Here is a 17199-nt window from a genome sequence, read left to right as displayed (position 1 = left end):
CAGGGAATGTAGGAAAATGTAATTGAAAGCAATGCTCATCTTTTCTACACTCCATGATTACTCAATACTCCATGATTACTTGACCCCAACAGTTTTATGAATTTCCCAATAACAGTATGATACATTTCACTAACTGCAAACAATAGCCATATATCAGATTTTAATCTTATACATACCTTAAAAATAAATTGTGTTATGAGGGTGCGTTAATAATAGCTTAATTATTACTTGCACTTTGGGGTTTTAGGATGGATGTCTGTAAAAGCACTTTGTGACTACGGCTGATGTAAAAAGGGCATTAGAAAATACCTTTTATTTCATTATGATGAAAAAGGCCAAATACCCTTTTTTATTTAATCATATACTTGTTTAGAACAGCATCCTAAAATAGAAATGTTACGACGATGTTAAAATAATTCACTGATTGATGATAGTAGTTAACATACAGAAAGTGTAAAAAATAAAATGTTTTTAATAGAAATATGTTTTTATGGCAAACGTTCCCCAGAAGAATAAAGCCATGCTCTGCCATCCCCTGGAAAAAAAGGTTTTGAGAGAATTGGGGTTCCAGAGGTTGGCTTGCAGCACATTATGAGTAGCTTACAAAAAAACTCTGAAGGTACATGAAGTCATGTTCCATTGCAAAAAATATCACAAGTATTAGGCATCGAAAGCTACACTCCAATGCTCTTTGTAGACAGGTTGGCTGGCTAGGTTTATTTAACCTCAGGCACTAGATGTGGGTAGAGAATGTATCTACACAATAATTACAGTTAATATCAGTAAGTCAAGTAGTTATAGTGTAGTGCCCAACGTTGGTAAAGATTAGCAAAACATGCTATGCCATTTCATTTTCAGCAAAATAATCCCTTTTTTAATGCAAAACACACCTCTGGTGTTTGTGGCCAAAAGACCTGCCACATCTTACCACAGAAGTTGGTTCTAAGCAAGGTTCTAATAACATTTAGGAAAGACCAAGGGCTGAATTGAGAGTAGACAGAATAGTATTCTGTTATTGACAGAAGTGTTAGAATTAATCAAAATGTCTATATTGTCAACTTTACAATGGGGTCTCACAACAATTTGTCTTGGGCCATTTACTCTTTAGCTTATATAGGCTATAAATAACCTGCCATTTATGGATGCAAATTACACTCATGTAAAAAGACGTGACTTAAACTCAAAATACATAAACGACTTTTGAGTATGCCGTCTATATTTTCCTCACGCATTTCACCGGACTGATCCAAGGTATTTTGCAACATGATACTTGAGAGGACTGTAGGTTAAATTTCTAAATATACAAAATTTCTGAATGAAACTGATTCAATGTGAAGAACCCCAAAAAGACCCTCCAATAACCTTCTGCTTTGAGAGTATAGGACGGCAGACTGAAAAGGGAAGTTACTTAATGTTTAGACGCCTTGAGAAGGGCAGATTGATCTGACTAGCAGGCTAGCCCACCCCCACAGTGGCCTCCTGTATGCCGACAGTTTTTCTCCATTGAACCCTATAAATATACATTGTTTGCATTCATCTTCAGTATCCAGTTTTTCCACACTACATACCCTTCTATAGATTGCAATCACACATGCATGCTACACAACCCTTAAGGTTTAACACCATTTCCAGTGTGAGAACAGCTTTGGTCCAACATCCATTTTCTGTGAAAGCTCTTCACCACTGCAACAAACTCAGAGAAAACATAGTGTGGCCAGTGTCAGTAGGAAAATACAGCAACTTTGTACCCACATTTTAACCATTGCTGTTGCTGTTTTACAATGGTTTTCACAACTTTTGACTACAGTATGTACGCGTCTTCGCTGTGTAGAAACTAATAAGTGGTTAGCTAAAACTGGTACATAAACATACTTTCCCCAGTGAATTGAGACATTGCCTTTGTTGCACAATTTCCCTGCCTAAATAAATAAATGACCACAATAAGTACGTAATTAATCCATCAATGTCTTATTTATGTAAATTTAATCTCTTCACATGACAGTTTCTGCAAAACTATTATTCTGTAATCCACACAAAGTGCTGCTGCAATAGTAGTTCATAATCACAGTTGACTTAATTCAAGACTTAGATCTGCAGAAACATCACTATCATTAGCATGAGTGTATATACACTACCACAGCAATACAGAAAATAACCACACTCACAAGCAACCATCTTTAGAATTAAGACTGCCTTTCAAGTCTCTAACATTTTCAAATACTACATTAATATTCATTGTGATAAAGCAGCCCCTATCAAACAATACAAAAGCAGTAAATGTCACACAATACTTAAAATGGCAAATATCACTGCCTTTCAAGACAGCAGAGCAGTGAAGCTTTGCATGTTTAATTAAAGTTTTTTAGAAATCTATTAAAATGTTAACAGCCACGGAGTCTTCTTTTAGAGACCTGACCATCAAAGTGATTCAGTCCCAGCAGTGTGATGTACCACATCCCTGATTAAAGACAAAGATCAAGAAAGCAAAAAAATAACGTAGGTAAACAACAGCCTCTCCACTACCAAACACGTGACAAGAAAAATTACATAACTTTACATTTCATTTTGTCTAGAAGTTCCTTCAGCCTTCATCATCATTATATTGCACATTTTCAAATGTTTGATACGGAATTGAGTCACAAAAATAGTGCATTATAGACAAATGATGTACTCCTTACCCTATTCATATTACCATCCCAAAACATTGGTTATGTCTGAATACTGTATGCAGAAATAAGGGCCAACCTGGAACTTCTAATCAATTCTACAGTAGTGAAGACAGTCGTTTATATTTTCACCATTTATACAGTATAATCTTACAATACATTATGATACATAATAGGCTTCGTTTTTTGCCAAGCCTGGAATTGGTACGAATTAGCAGATTCTACACTACTGCCTTGGTTGAAGGACACAGAGTTCCATGGAGAGGGAAAAAAAGAGAGAATAAAAGGCAAATAAATAGAGGATTCCAGAGACTCCTGATGTCTCTCTGTGTGCTCACAGCCCAAGATCAGAGGTGATTTGGTGAATGGCTGAGGGCCTGACTGATGCACATTGCCAGTGTTGATAACTCAGTGCCATGGTCGGATGGCAGGATGAGACGTTTGGGTATGTGGTTCAGAGCAGGTCGGGCAGGATGAGACGTTTGGGTATGTGGTTCAGAGCAGGTCGGGCAGGATGAGGTCCAGCCATTTGGGTATGGTGTTCAGAGCAAATCAGGCAGGATGAGGCCCGGTGGTTTGGGCTCCACACAGTTAATCCAAAAATTGGCACAACTGGCATGATACTGGTGACCTCCGTACAGCAACTTGAAATTGTCCGTCTCAGAGTTAAAAGCCTGGCAGAATGGTCCAAAGAGAGAAAAACGGGGGTGATGTTAGGTCAAACTGTTTTCTAATGAATAGTTAATCAGACTAGCACAAACTGAATGCAATTGAAACCGACAGATTCATGATCAACAGGAACTAAATAATGAGACTAAACAAGCAGGGTGTTATGGGTAGCTAACCTACCTACTCACTGTGGTGATCTGTGTACTGATTAAAGACTGTCCTCCTGACACGGTTAGCTGAACCTACTGAGTGAATGGTACTCCCACATAACATCTGAATATAGCCGTTGAGAAAATGAAGAGGGGCAGCGCTTGGATTTAGATGGGCCCAGCTGGTAGTAGCAGTTGGGTGTTGAAGAGGAGATGTTAATGTATTTGTTGTGAGGTTTAAGAGTTTGCATTCCTGGTGAAGTATCTAAGACGAAGCTAGAAAGAGAAATGAGTCATGTGTGGTGAATCACATCCTCCCACACAGACAGAGAGCGATGCTTATACTGTACAACCTAGAAAACCACAACGTGGAGTTGTACACTCATACCTCACCACCTGCTCACAAGCTATTTACTGAACGACTACTGTGAACACCTGTTAAAGCTGTCACACACTCAAACATACACCCTCCTTTTCTTGCACACTCAAACATACACCCTCCTTTTCTCACACACTCAGGTTTCACAGACACAATGTATTCTCCATCTGCCTTATGTGCCTCATCCCACTTCGCTCCTCAAACCTGTATTTAGTCTATATTACAGGGCATGGAACGCTGGAGAGTGACAGCCAAAAGAACGTAGAGAACACAAAGGCCTTTCCATGGTTGGATTAATGCAGGGGCTTACCAAGGCTGGAGTACATAGCCAAAGAGGCATACAAAAGCACAAGAATAATGATGGTAATACTAATAATATATTAGATTTAAAAACTATTGGGCTGCATTGCAAGTCCGACACTTGTGACCATAAACATGAAATCACAAGGGCTTGTTCTAACAACTGTAAGTACGTCTGCTAAATGACTTCAGTGTAACCTGTCAATAAGCCAATTTCACAGTTAAACTAATGAGCTGGCAGGACTGAATTAAAGGGGAACTGTCATTTAGGGACCATCAAGGGATTATATTTTTAGATTTAGTTGAGGTGGTCAGTTTGTCTTTCCAGAATTTTTAAATACAAATCACACAAAATGTGCAGGCTACAATTTGGAAAGCAAATGCCTACTGCTGAAAGATGAGCAACAATGTTTTTCATAGCTGCTTATCTTGAGCTATTTCACCACAAGTACATGAGCCATCACTGGCGAGTGTCACCGGAGTAAGGTCTACATAGTAGCCTACTTTATCCTGTAATAGTGCAGATTTCCTTTCAGGACTATGATGTCTAAATTCAGCCCTGTGCATATACCCTCTTCTCCTATGCTTCCATCTTCACCTTTCAACCCAGATGTTCAGTCTCTCCCCACGATTCCATCAAATACATCTCTGCAAAACCACGAGCTGCACTTTACCCATCAGACGTCAATATGATTTGCAGACATAAACAGATGCTTGGGTGAGTCGAACCATTTGAGGAATAAAACAAATAAATGGTTGCGCATGATTAATCCTAGGTGACCTTTGTAATTGAAATGTAAAGGTTAAAAACCCTGCATTAGGAAACCAAAGGGAGGGTGATGCGCATTATGCTACAAAGCCGCAGACAAGACAACCGGCTAATACAAGGAAGGTCATGTATCAAGGGAGAGGCTACAGTCTACTGCTTAAGAAGTGTTAATAAGAGAAGCATACCCTTACCCTTAACCTCTTGTCAGTGTTTTTTGCCAGTGCCTGTAAGTAGCACAAGAGGAGTCAGCATTTCCTGGTTTCAAGCATTTTCCTGGGTATGCAAACTGAAACCTGCAGTAACTAAGAATCAATCTAGGCGTATGTAAAGAACAGTGTTGGTACACCAAAGAAACAGATCACCTGAATATTACAAGAGCCCCAAAGCGAAAGGACCTGAAGTACCACCCTACCATTATATACCTAATTCACCAACAAGCATCAAACAGGGATGGGCAACATGGCAATATACTTGAGATAAATACTGTGCAGTTTGAAAATACATCAGGTAGCCACCACCAAATAAACCTATTTTAATGTTATTGGACTATTTCCAAATAAAGTAATAAAAATACAGTACTTCACTATTAATCACTCAAGAGTTCATGGCTTTTTGCAGTGTTCCAGTAAGCATGGTTAGACCTAGATACTACCTACTGTTGACTGTTGCACTGTGATTTAACCAACACCCGGTCATTGGTTGTCACACCACACATTTCTCAGGGCAGGACAGATGATTGCCCAAAACTCAGACTAAATGTGGTATTAGGACACATATTGCGGTTGTCCATCCCTGACTCAATGCATGTTGATGTTTGGACGAAAAGCAGAGGCAGGTCTCTAGGCTGTTTCATTAGATAAGATAAAGCCCAGGTTTGAATCAGAAGAATCAAAGAGAATCAAACTAAACCTAAAGAGTTTCTCCATGGTGACACCATAACCACCATTACCACACACCTACCTCAAGTTGACAGATGGAACCCACCTGTTCTCTTCCCTGAAGGTCAATGCCATTAGCAGCACAGGCTGCTACATTTAAACACTATCCAGATTTCATTATACTCCAAGGGGATGCTATTCTCTATAAGCTTTTATGCTTTCTTACAAATGCTCCTCTGGCTAAAAATATAATTAAAAAGAGGATTATTAATTTGACGTCAGGGGTATGCTAAATAATAATAATCTGCCTGACTCACCATACAACAGACGGAGAGAAACAGAGAAAGAGAGGGAATGAGAAAGGCTGTCAGTTGATCTATTAGGACCTGTGATGACAGCATCAGAGCCACATGGGCTGTCAGAGTCCAGTCCAGTCACATCTCTCTCAGCCAACCACACTTTCCCTTAACCCATCAATCCATCTCAGGCTAAATTATGCACAGGAGCATGGCAAGTACCAATCAAAGAAATCTGGACCTGCGGACTGCAAAGTCAAACAATACTATTCATTGACCCAATATGACACCTAGTAATCAGGATTTGGAAAGAGTGAAACATCTAAAAAATAGATAGCAGAACTGAAATGATGAGTTAAGCTAGGTAGTTAAAAAATAAAAAGGTATGGATGGGTATTGTAGATACTTGTTAATAGTGGTAAAGTGAAAGGGGCTGGAAACCAGAGTTCACGACGGTGAAGAGCTCCTGCATGCTTCACAGACCGCCCCAGACACCTTCCCACAACACAGCCAGCACAGCCCAAGATGCCCAAATGACAACCACTCCTCTCACATCCTCTCTCTACATTTCTTTTGTTATCTCCCTTTCCCAAAACACTTTTATTTGACTGTTATTTTACCAGGTAAGTATGCTACTAACATATTTACAGCAATGCCCTGCAAGCCATTAGAATTAACGGTCTTGCTCAGGGCCAGAACAACAGGGATGTTTACCTTGTCCGCCCAGGGATTTGATCCAGCAACCTTTGGTTTCCTGGCCCATTGCTGTAGACCAATAGGCCCATTGCTGTAGACCAATAGGCCCATTGCTGTAGACCAATAGGCCCATTGCTGTAGACCAATAGGCCCATTGCTGTAGACCAATAGGCCCATTGCTGTAGACCAATAGGCCCATTGCTGTAGACCAATAGGCCCATTGCTGTAGACCAACAGGCCCATTGCTGTAGACCAACAGGCCCATTGCTGTAGACCAACAGGCCCATTGCTGTAGACCAACAGGCCCATTGCTGTAGACCAATAGGCTATCCTGACACTTCTTAAACGGCAACATATAATCTCCTTCACTACTAAGACTCATAAAGAGTGACCTGAAAATTGGTAAAATAAGATTGCCTAGTCATTTCTAACCCATATGTGCCAGACCTCGAGACAGTGTTTCTTTTGGCACTGGCTGTGAGTGTGACGTGAGAGAGAGCGGTGAGGAGAAGTGTCCTGTCATTTTGGCACCCCTCTGTTTCTGCCTATCAGTGGAGAATTTTGCCCCCAGGCTCCCAGTAGGACAGAGTGAAATGAGATTCAGTAGACTGTTTACTGCCTCACTCTTTTAAACAGACGTCCAATAGTTCTCTCTTCCTTGCTCTGCAAATTGTTCAAAGTCAAAGAAACAATAATTTAGTCATGCGTCAACCACTAGCTTAGCAACTCAAATAAATGGCAAAAGGATTGAGGATTTCATTTAACTTTTAGAAATGTATTGGCACGTACGAGTTATCAAATGGTTCAACAGATGTTGGGTTTGTTGACATTCGGGATTGTGTGGGGACAGAATTAAAATATGCTTACAGTTGCTAGTGAAAGTCGACAAACCCCTTGCAATCTTCACATTTCACTGATTAACGTTTATTTAGAGAATTTTTTTTTTATCCTACACAGCTATTCAGCACAATACACATTTTTATAGCCAAAATACATTTTTGTGAGAGAATGTAGGAAATACATCCCACATAAATTATGAAGGTAAAATATTTGCCAAGAATCAAGGTGTATGAAGACAATTACAACCAACTAATTGCAGCACGGTCTCAAAAGAATTGAGGCAATTACTGAAGTTCATCTTAAGAACCATAAGAAGCATGAGGAAATGACCCAAATGAACTTATGGTAATGTTTGACAGCTATGAGTTTTTAAGGTCCTAATACCATGGCATCATACACTTCAAAACAAAAATGGACACAATCTGTTCCATTAAATGTTAACTATTATTCAACATTCTTGCTACCGAAATAGTGTTCAATATATGGGGCACTGAACCACATATGCCGACTCATACATCCAAAACAGCACGGCCAGGATCCTGATGAGAGTAGGGGAATATACCCACATCACCCCCATCCTGGTATCTCTGCATTGGCTTCCCAAACCACCTGAAGTCACCACAGACTCTGGACTTACATAAAACAGGCCTGAAGACATTCTTATATAGGAAGGCTTTTTGTTCATAAACATGTTTCTTTTTTTATTTTATATTTATTTATTTAATGCACTTTGTGATTATTCTAAATAATGAATTATTATTATTAATGATAATAATAATGTGTTTTGGTGCTTTCCATCAGTTGCTTGTTTTTTGAGTTACAATAACAGTGGCATAATATCAGGGTTAGGTTGGACTGGGCATTTTGTATTGTTGGGGGATGTAGTCAATAGGAAATACCACGGTGCTCTTGGGTAAAAAGGTTATTTCTAGCTAGATTTCAACCAAATTGTTGCAGTTTGAGACTCCCTAGCGAGACACCACGGTAGAATGGATAGATGTTCTGCAAGAGGAAATGTTGGTGATAATATACACAGCAAGAAGGATGGATGAGTGGACATCTCAGGGCTGGAATGAAGATATGGTTGAACGGCTGATACACTTGGAAATCCGTAAATAACCATTTCGGCATGATGAAAGGGGGTCTCAGTGAAAACATGCTTCTGCTGCCACCATACTGGAAAAATACAAATGGATGGCCAACGTTGAATTCCCTCCACATTCCTGGCCTGTATGTCAGAGTAAAGCCATAATCCACTCCAAATCATCCGCTCTGTCTACAGTAAAGGTGTTGGGGAATAAAGCTAGAAAACATGGCATACATATGAACTCAAAATGAATGCTTAAAACAAGTGGAACGGAAATGTTTTTTTCCCCAGCACATTTGTGCCAATGAATAGAACATTGCCAAGTTAATCAGTCAAAAGAAACATTCCCTTTCCACTTGTTTTAAGCATTCATTTGGGTTTCACTGCTGAGGCATGTGAAACCAAAATATTTGAAATACTAGGTATTGTAGTATGAGGCTAATATGGTCAATATTAAGTATGCTGACTACCATATTTATACGGTAATACTATAGGGAGTATAGTAATACCACATTCAGAAAATGTGCATCATGACACTATTTAAAGTACTTAAGATCTCTACTACATTATACAAAATAAATAAAAATTAAACACAGGATGAGTGACTCTTCTTCAAACAGAAATTGTGTTGAGAATACATTTGTTCTGGTGATACTGCCAAATTGAGAAACTTTTATTGAGTCAATACACTTAATCCTGTATTGTAAAGAATTGTCAACTAACTTAATTCTTTATAATATCTATGCAATGCAATGTCACCAAAGTGAAATGTATCTAAATAAATATTGAGAGGCCTGTCGACGTACTGACACATTGTCTAAAACGACACTGGAGGCGGAAAAGGAATTAACATTTGATTCTCTGACAACAGCACAGGAGGACATTTCTACAGTCAGCATGCCAACTGAATGCACCCTCAAAACTTAATGTGTGCCAGTGTTGTTTTGTGGGAGAAAACATTTTCTTCAGAACACCTTTTCTGCAGGTTTATTGTTACCAGCACAAGATGCCCGTGTAATGATAATGCTGGTTTATCAGCATCTCGAGATGCCGCACCAGTCATACGGATGGGTTATGATACTAAAGGAGATAAGCTCACTATCAGGAATATAAACAAATGCATGCATGAACTAAAACTAATGTAATAAATATATATTCTCCATTAAATGACTGGAGTGTCCCATTTTGACAGTAGCCAAATAGCAAATTGGGACACCATCAGAACGTAAATTTTCTAGAAATGTAAGAGTTTGAAAATGGTTTACATTAATTTGGAATCTCCATTGCATCACATTGCTAAATAAAAAAATTAGACACTGAACACCCTTTATATTTTTTTTACCGTAGCATAATTCACCTCAAAACTCCTTCGTGGACTAGTGTCATTGCGTGTGCTGTCATGCCCAAACAAATCATGAAATGATGATTGTTTTGAGTAGCTATAATTATTATCCTTCAGATAAAAGCCCACAACCCTCTCTTGGCTTATCAGGCAGTCCATGTAAAAATCACCTGAAACATGTTGTAAGTGATTATGTAAAACAAGATGTTGCCTTGCTAACGTTTGCTGTTATGGTATAAAAAGGCCCTTAAGTTGGCAAAAAAAAAAGAGTGAGTAAATTTGACTAAATCAATGGATATACAGCGTATTTCCCTAAAAGTTTTACCATAAAGCTGTAATGGTTCCTAAAGGTACATTCACTACTGGGAGAGAGGATAGAAAAAATCTTAAATAGGATAGATATAAATCTCTAAGGATTACATTTTAAGTCTGCGCAATGTGAAGATTGCAAGGGCTGGGTGGATTTTCACTATCCACAGTATGTTGTCTATAGAGTAGCTGTGTTGTGAGAGTGTGGCTGTACATGCGTATGTATAGACCTTGCTGCGTGAATCCACGTTGAGAAGGCAGACCCCACAGGCAAGCTCCTTGGCATTCTTGATGCCGTGTCTCAGAATGCATGAGGAGAAGTCCAGCGAGCTCTCATCAGGCTGTACACACAGACAGACAAAACATTACTGCATGCACAGGCTCTGTGCCCTCTCAGCCACACCATCTTGGCATGTTCTAGAACCTTTCTCCACAGGGTTTGGCCAACACTGTTGCTGGAGAGACTTGGATTATGCTTGGTTTTGATTTAAATGAAGACAAGGTGTACTGAGAATAGAAAATCACTACACTGATGAATTGGCACAGTTGTAGTTTATGATCAACATGTTTTTTTGAAGTTACATTTTTACTGACCGGCGAGTCATTATTAATATAATGGGAAGATACTTCATATGACATTCTAGGGTTACTAATAATTGAATTTTTTTTGGAGAAACTCACAACCACCATCCCCATCCACCTCCGCCCCCACGTCCTCGCCCCCCCTCAGTCACCAACCCCCACCATCCCCACCCACCTCCGCCCCCACGTCCTCGCCCCCCCTCAGTCACCAACCCCCACCATCCCCACCCACCTCTGTCCCCACGTCCTCGCCCACCTCTGTCCACAACCCCCACCGTGCCCACCCACCTCCGCCCCCACGTCCTCGCCCCCCCTCAGTCACCAACCCCCACCGTCCCCACCCCCCTACGTCCTCACCGTTCCTCTCACGTCCTCGCCCCCCCTCCGTCCCCAGGTCCTCGCCCCCCCTCCGTCCCCAGGTCCTCGCCCCCCTCCATCCTCGCCCCCCTCCGTCCCCACGTCCTCGCCCCCCTCCGTCCCCACGTCCTCGCCCCCCTCCGTCCCCACTTGCTCGCCCCCCTCCGTCCCCACGTCCTCGCCCCCCTCCGTCCCCACGTCCTCGCCCCCCTCCGTCCCCACATCTTTCATGTGAGAGGTTTGTGTGTGTGTGTGTGTTTGTCTTACTGCCAGGTTGGCCAGAGACATGAAGCCCATGAGGTTGTTCCACACGCGGCTGATGTCTTTCAACAGCTGCTGCAGCTTCTCGGAACACACAGCTGTAGCCTTGACTCCCAGCTCCACCCGCTTGGTCACACGATACACCTCCACCACACCTGCCACACAAACACACCACGTTACTAACACGCAACCCCAACGCACCTTAACACACCCGCTCGCAGTTCTGTCCCCAAGCTCAAACATCAGCTAAGTTTAGACATGTGAAATACAACATGCAATTTCATTCCTCTCAGGCGTGTCCAGACAATAAAAAACCAAGCTGTCTATACTCTGATATGCTGAAACCCCCTCTGAAGACCAATCATGAGACCAGCCTGGGATAATGTTGGCAGTGCCGGGTAAAATACCAGAGGGAAGGGGAAAAAAACACCAAATGTATCAAGGTTCCCTACCTTTTAAAGATGTATCATAAAAACAAGAGGGTATAAAGGTAACTAGAACACCAGCCATTCAAGGCTCTAGACTGAGACCACATACACTGAAAATTGTAAACGCAACACTTTTGTTTTTGCCCCCATTTATCATGAGCTGAACTCAAAGATCTAAGACTTTATGTACACAAAAGGCACAAACTGTCTAAATCTGTGTTAGTGAGCACTTCTCCTTTGCCAAGATAATCCATCCACCTCACAGGTGTGGCATATCAAGATGCTCATTAGACAGCATGATTATTGCACAGGTGTGCCTCAGGCTGGCCACAATAAAAGGCCACTTTTATTCAGCACCTCAATCCCGAAATCCTACATTTTTAGGAGACAAAAAATCAAGACATACCAAAAGTAGAAAATTATTTTACTAATTATTTTGGAAAAAAACATGTCCATTTTGATTTTGATTCCAGCAACACATTCCAAAAAAAGTTGGGACAGGGGCATGCTTACCACTGTGTTGCATCACCTCTGCTTTTAACAATACTCAGTCAGTGTTTGGGACCTGATGAGACCAATTTCTGTAGATTTGAAAGTGAAATGTATTCCCATTATTGCTTGATATAGGATTTCAGCTGCTCAACAGTTCAAGGTTTCCTTTGTCTTATTTTTCCATTTCATAATGTGCTAAAGGTTTTCAATGGCTTAAAGTTCTGGACTGCAGGCAGGCCAGTTTAGCACCAGGACTATTATATTACGGAGCTATGCTGTTGTAATGGCTTGCTGAAAAAAGCAAGACCTTCCCTGAAAAAGACATTGTCTGGATGGCCGCATATGTTGCTCCAAAACCTGTATATATTGTTCACCATTAATGGTGCCTTCCCAGGTGTGCAAGTCACCCATGCCATATGCACTAAAGCACCCCCATACCATCACGAATGCTAGCTTTTGAACTGTGAGCTGATAACAAGCTGGGTGGTCCCTCTCCTCTTTATTTCGGAGAACACGGCATCCATGATTCCCAAAAATAATTTGTAAATTTTATTCGCCAGACAGTTTTCCACATCGCCTCAGGCCATCTTAAATTAGCTCAGGCCCAGAGAAGGCAGCTGTGTTTCAGGGTCTTGTTTATGTGTGGTTTCTTCTTTGCATGGTAGAGGTTTAACTAGCATTTGTGAACGCAGCAACAAACTGTAATCACAGACAATGGTTTTTGGGGGTGTTCCTGAGCCCATGCAGTGATTTCCACTACAGAATCGTGTCTGTTTTTAATGCATTGTTGCATGAGGGCCCAAGATCACGGCCCTCCAATACTGGTTTTCGTTCTTGTCCCTTACGTACAGAGATTTCTCTGGATTCTCTGAATCTTCTAATGCCATTATGTACCATGATGAGATACCCAAAGTCTTTTCAATATTATGTTGAGAACTTTTATTCTTAAATTGTTGCACTATTTGCCCGGAGTGGTGAACCCCTCCCCATCCTCATTTCTGACAGACCCATACACTCTGGAATGATCTTTTAATACCTAATCATGTTACTGACCTGTTGCCAATTGACCTAATTAGTTGCATGATATTACACCAGGTTTAGTTTTTTAGCAATACACAACATTTACAGCCTTTTGTTGCCCCTGTTCCAACTTTTCTAAAACATGTTGCTGGCATAAAATTCAAAGTGGGCATACAATTTTCAGGAAATAATAAAATGTCTCAGATTCAATATTAAATATGTTTTCTTTGTATAATTTCCTATTGAATATAGGGTTTAAATGAATTGCACATAGTTGCATTCTGTTAGTATTTACATTTTACGCGGCATCACAACTGTATTGGAATTTAGCAAATGCTCTTTAGTGAGAGGACATTCCAGTTAGTGTATTCATATTCAGATGGCCACTGTATCACAAGTAAATGTAAACTAACAACATATAGTCATATGCTTCAAACGTTAAGTACCAGTAACGACAACACACACAAATAGAAAAAATATTTTGAACTCTTTTGTCAAAATTAAAATACGTTCATGTTCATGGCTAATGCCCATTTCTCCTCCACCATAAACCCCATGCTAGACCATAGCACAACCGTGGGTTAATACTGACTATCCTCAAATGGATGGTCAGTACTAAAACAAAAACGTATTGCCACCAGTGCCATCTGGGGGAAAAAACCTGAAGATCTGGCCTTTGAAGGGATTAAAGGTTTAACATGAAATGGTGATTGATACAGAGTTGTGTTCTCCGTTGAGAACCGGAGAGATCAAAGGCTTATTAAGGTCTGTTTTCAGAAGAGTCATGGTGAAACAATCTGTTCTGGTCTCAGCCACTCACAGGGCATGGGAGCCTGTGTCCCTCATTAAAACACTGCCGTCTGTCAGGTCAGAGACTGGCTTCCTCCCAAATGGCACCCTACATACACAGGGCACTATCGCTGACCAAAGCCCAAAGGAACAGTGTGCCATTTGGGAAGCAGCCCAATGTGTCATGCTGTGCTAAGATAAGCCCCCAAACCTGGACCAGCCAGAACCCACATGGCAGCCAACGCTGCCGGGCAACCTCTCAGCAGATAAGCCAGAGCTGAAGTCCTTGTTTAACACGACGTGGACACCTAGGTTGGCCGACGTGAGCGTGTGCGTATCTCACCCAGAAGGTACTCCATGCCCTGTGCGGACTGGATAACCTCCGTGCAGACAGTGGAGCTGCTGATGCTGTTCAAAGTGTTGTTGGCTTTAGTGATGACCTGGGGCCAGAGACAGCACAGTGAGTTGGACAGACAGACACATTGATATAACAGAAGAGGGGGGACAACATGGTAGTGTCCTACCTGCAGGGCACTCTCCAGACACCGCTGCCACTCATACGCATAGCGCTCACTCTCCTGAAACGACAAGGTACAGTTCTGGTGTTACAGGTGTAAAAAGCGTGCAAAACAAATACGACAAGGCTTCTACCAAAAGGCCAACCAATAGTTTCCCCAAGTACAGAAAAATCTTAGTTCAATGGAAAATCTCCTTAGGAATGTTTTTTCTTTAGTCTTTAGTTTTTGTCACATTCTTACCACATTGAATTATGTGACGTAAAATTGCCCAAATCTGGAAACATCACAGCATTCTGAGAACATCATACTACTACCACCCTGCTTTAATGTAATAATTGGTCAATACTGTGGCATGTCAGGTTTTCGCCAGACAAAAAAAGGGTGTTATCTTCCAAAGAGTTCCAACAATGTCCATATATCATTATTCCAAGTCTTGACAGGCGTGTTTTGGCAAACTTAAGTTGACATTTGAGGATGCTTCCTGCTTCTGAACCTTAATGAACTGCCATTAAAGGAACCAGAAACTGTGCTCTGTGGCCATACTGAATGTCAGTTGAGTCATTGTGATAATGCCGAAGTGCAACTGGTCTTTGCAGTAAGACAATGATTTAAAAAAACACAAGCAAATAAGACAGGCTGAAAAGCAAAAGATTTCACAATTCTGATTAGAGTAGTGAACAGTCCGACCCAAATAAAATGCAATGACAGGACCTATAAAGCAAAGATGAAATAAAAGGAGTTTAGCATAGAAGACATCTTTCTTGGGAGGCATTGAGCGTGGCATATATTTGCTCAATAAATAAATGCCAACTAATTTTCTCCCTCAGGTTCCCTTTATATATGGTTATCACCTTACAAAACTTAATGTCAAAGAATGCAAACAGAGAAAATGTGAAAGGGGCATATTTGTCAGCCCTGCATATGACCAAAGGGTATACCTGAGCAATAGCTAGTTGTAAGCGAACAGTGTTTGTCACAGGGTAAAGATCCTATTGAAAAATGAATGGGATCAACTACAGAAAGGTACCACTGCTTCACCACTACAACGCACTTATCCACAGCAGGGAAACAGACCTTCAAAAGAAAATCAACACAAGACACTATCACCTCATGTGAGACAGGCATCCCTCGCTTAGGTATGGACTAGAAATAGGGCTAACCTTAGCTAAGTCCATGAAAAGACACTGTGGTGTGCTACTTAAATCAATATTTACTGAATGCCAGAGTATCTGGAGAATTGGCCAAGCTGGTAGTTAATATGTCAGGGAGGAAGTGACCGTGTGGTCTCACCTCCACCTCCCCAGTCAGGTCCTTGTACTTGTCCCTGATGACTGGCAGGGCCGGCTTCTCACTCAGGGTGTTGGAACGGTCTCTGAAGGGCTGCTCGGGGGCTGGGGAGGGGGGCGAGCGCCCGATCTCCTTCTCCCCCAAACTGTGGCTGCGCTTGTGGGTGCCTGAGGCAAAGAGAAGGGAGCGTCTTCATACATAAAGAAATAGTATAAAAAAGCATATACACAAACACACACACACACGTCTGGCATACAGATGCCCTTTTAATGACCACTTTTCTCAACCTAGATATGCTGGCTAATTCCAGATGATCTTGATTCCAGATACACCTGTTTATTTACTACGGTGTAATTGGGACTTCTTACTGAGCTCTTATTGTGTTGTGGCTAATTCCTTCAGGACAAGGACAGAGAAGACAAACACTTAATTTGTAACAAACGATAATTATGTACAAAACAGCACCACGGCAACCAATGCAAGTATGAATTATTCATGGAGTTTGGCTCGCTCACACAGACAGATGAGCTCAGCCCAAACTATTCCACCAGTGTTGGCTGGCTGGACGGCTGTGTGAACCAGGTAATCACCCCCCCACAGAGACATGCATCATCCTGCCCACAGCATGACAGCGTTAATCCACCCCCCTACTATAGATCAGATTACCATTCAATAAGGACAGGGAAATAACAAGGAAAAACAAATTACATTTAACACTGGAAGAGAAATCTATATATGGCAAATGAGCTTTCATCGTATTGGAGGTAGGAAAGGCCAGTAAATTATGCATGAAAGATAACACAGGACAATAACTGTAAAAAATGAACCCCCAAGGCGCGAACGTGGTTAATGTCAGCAGGGCATGGATGTTCAGGGTTGTAAATTCCTCCCATTTGCCTGTGTTGTGTATTGGGGCGGTGTTGTACTGTCTCAGGGCTGTGGTCACAACACTGCCATCTATTGTCTGGCAAAAGCAGTGCACGGAGCTGCCGGATGAGCCATAGACGCTCCAGTACGAGTCAACGCAAGTGCACCAGCTGATCTGAATAACACAACTCAATCAGAACTAGCAGGCATGAATGAAA

At 41.4% G+C, this 17199-nt stretch overlaps 1 protein-coding gene across 13 annotated transcripts in view; it reads right to left on the bottom strand.

Annotated features, from left to right (window-relative positions):
• Nucleotides 1-1952: 1952 nt before the first annotated feature.
• The window catches only part of synrg (synergin, gamma), a 41922-nt gene continuing 26675 nt past the window's right edge, over nt 1953-17199 (bottom strand). For 3 of the 13 annotated variants that reach the window (XM_029114797.2, XM_029114867.2, XM_029114871.2), the window contains 8 exons: nt 16118-16281; nt 14834-14887; nt 14653-14749; nt 11587-11735; nt 10611-10721; nt 7427-7465; nt 5118-5156; nt 1953-3340 (listed from right to left, as the gene is read on the bottom strand). In XM_029114797.2, the coding sequence (XP_028970630.2) occupies nt 3209-3340; nt 5118-5156; nt 7427-7465; nt 10611-10721; nt 11587-11735; nt 14653-14749; nt 14834-14887; nt 16118-16281 (785 nt within the window). In that variant the 3' untranslated portion in view covers nt 1953-3208. Of the gene's footprint in view, nt 3341-3515; nt 3761-5117; nt 5157-7426; nt 7466-10610; nt 10722-11586; nt 11736-14652; nt 14750-14833; nt 14888-16117; nt 16282-17199 lie in introns of all 13 variants that reach the window. The other 10 variants (XM_029114840.2, XM_029114877.2, XR_003777427.2 and 7 more) reach the window with 9 other exon arrangements.

Source organism: Esox lucius, chromosome 1 (assembly GCF_011004845.1).
Source record: "Esox lucius isolate fEsoLuc1 chromosome 1, fEsoLuc1.pri, whole genome shotgun sequence".
Classification (NCBI taxonomy): domain Eukaryota; kingdom Metazoa; phylum Chordata; class Actinopteri; order Esociformes; family Esocidae; genus Esox; species Esox lucius.
The sequence above is the reverse complement of the archived record's forward strand: the minus strand, read 5'-3'. Positions and strand labels throughout refer to the sequence as shown.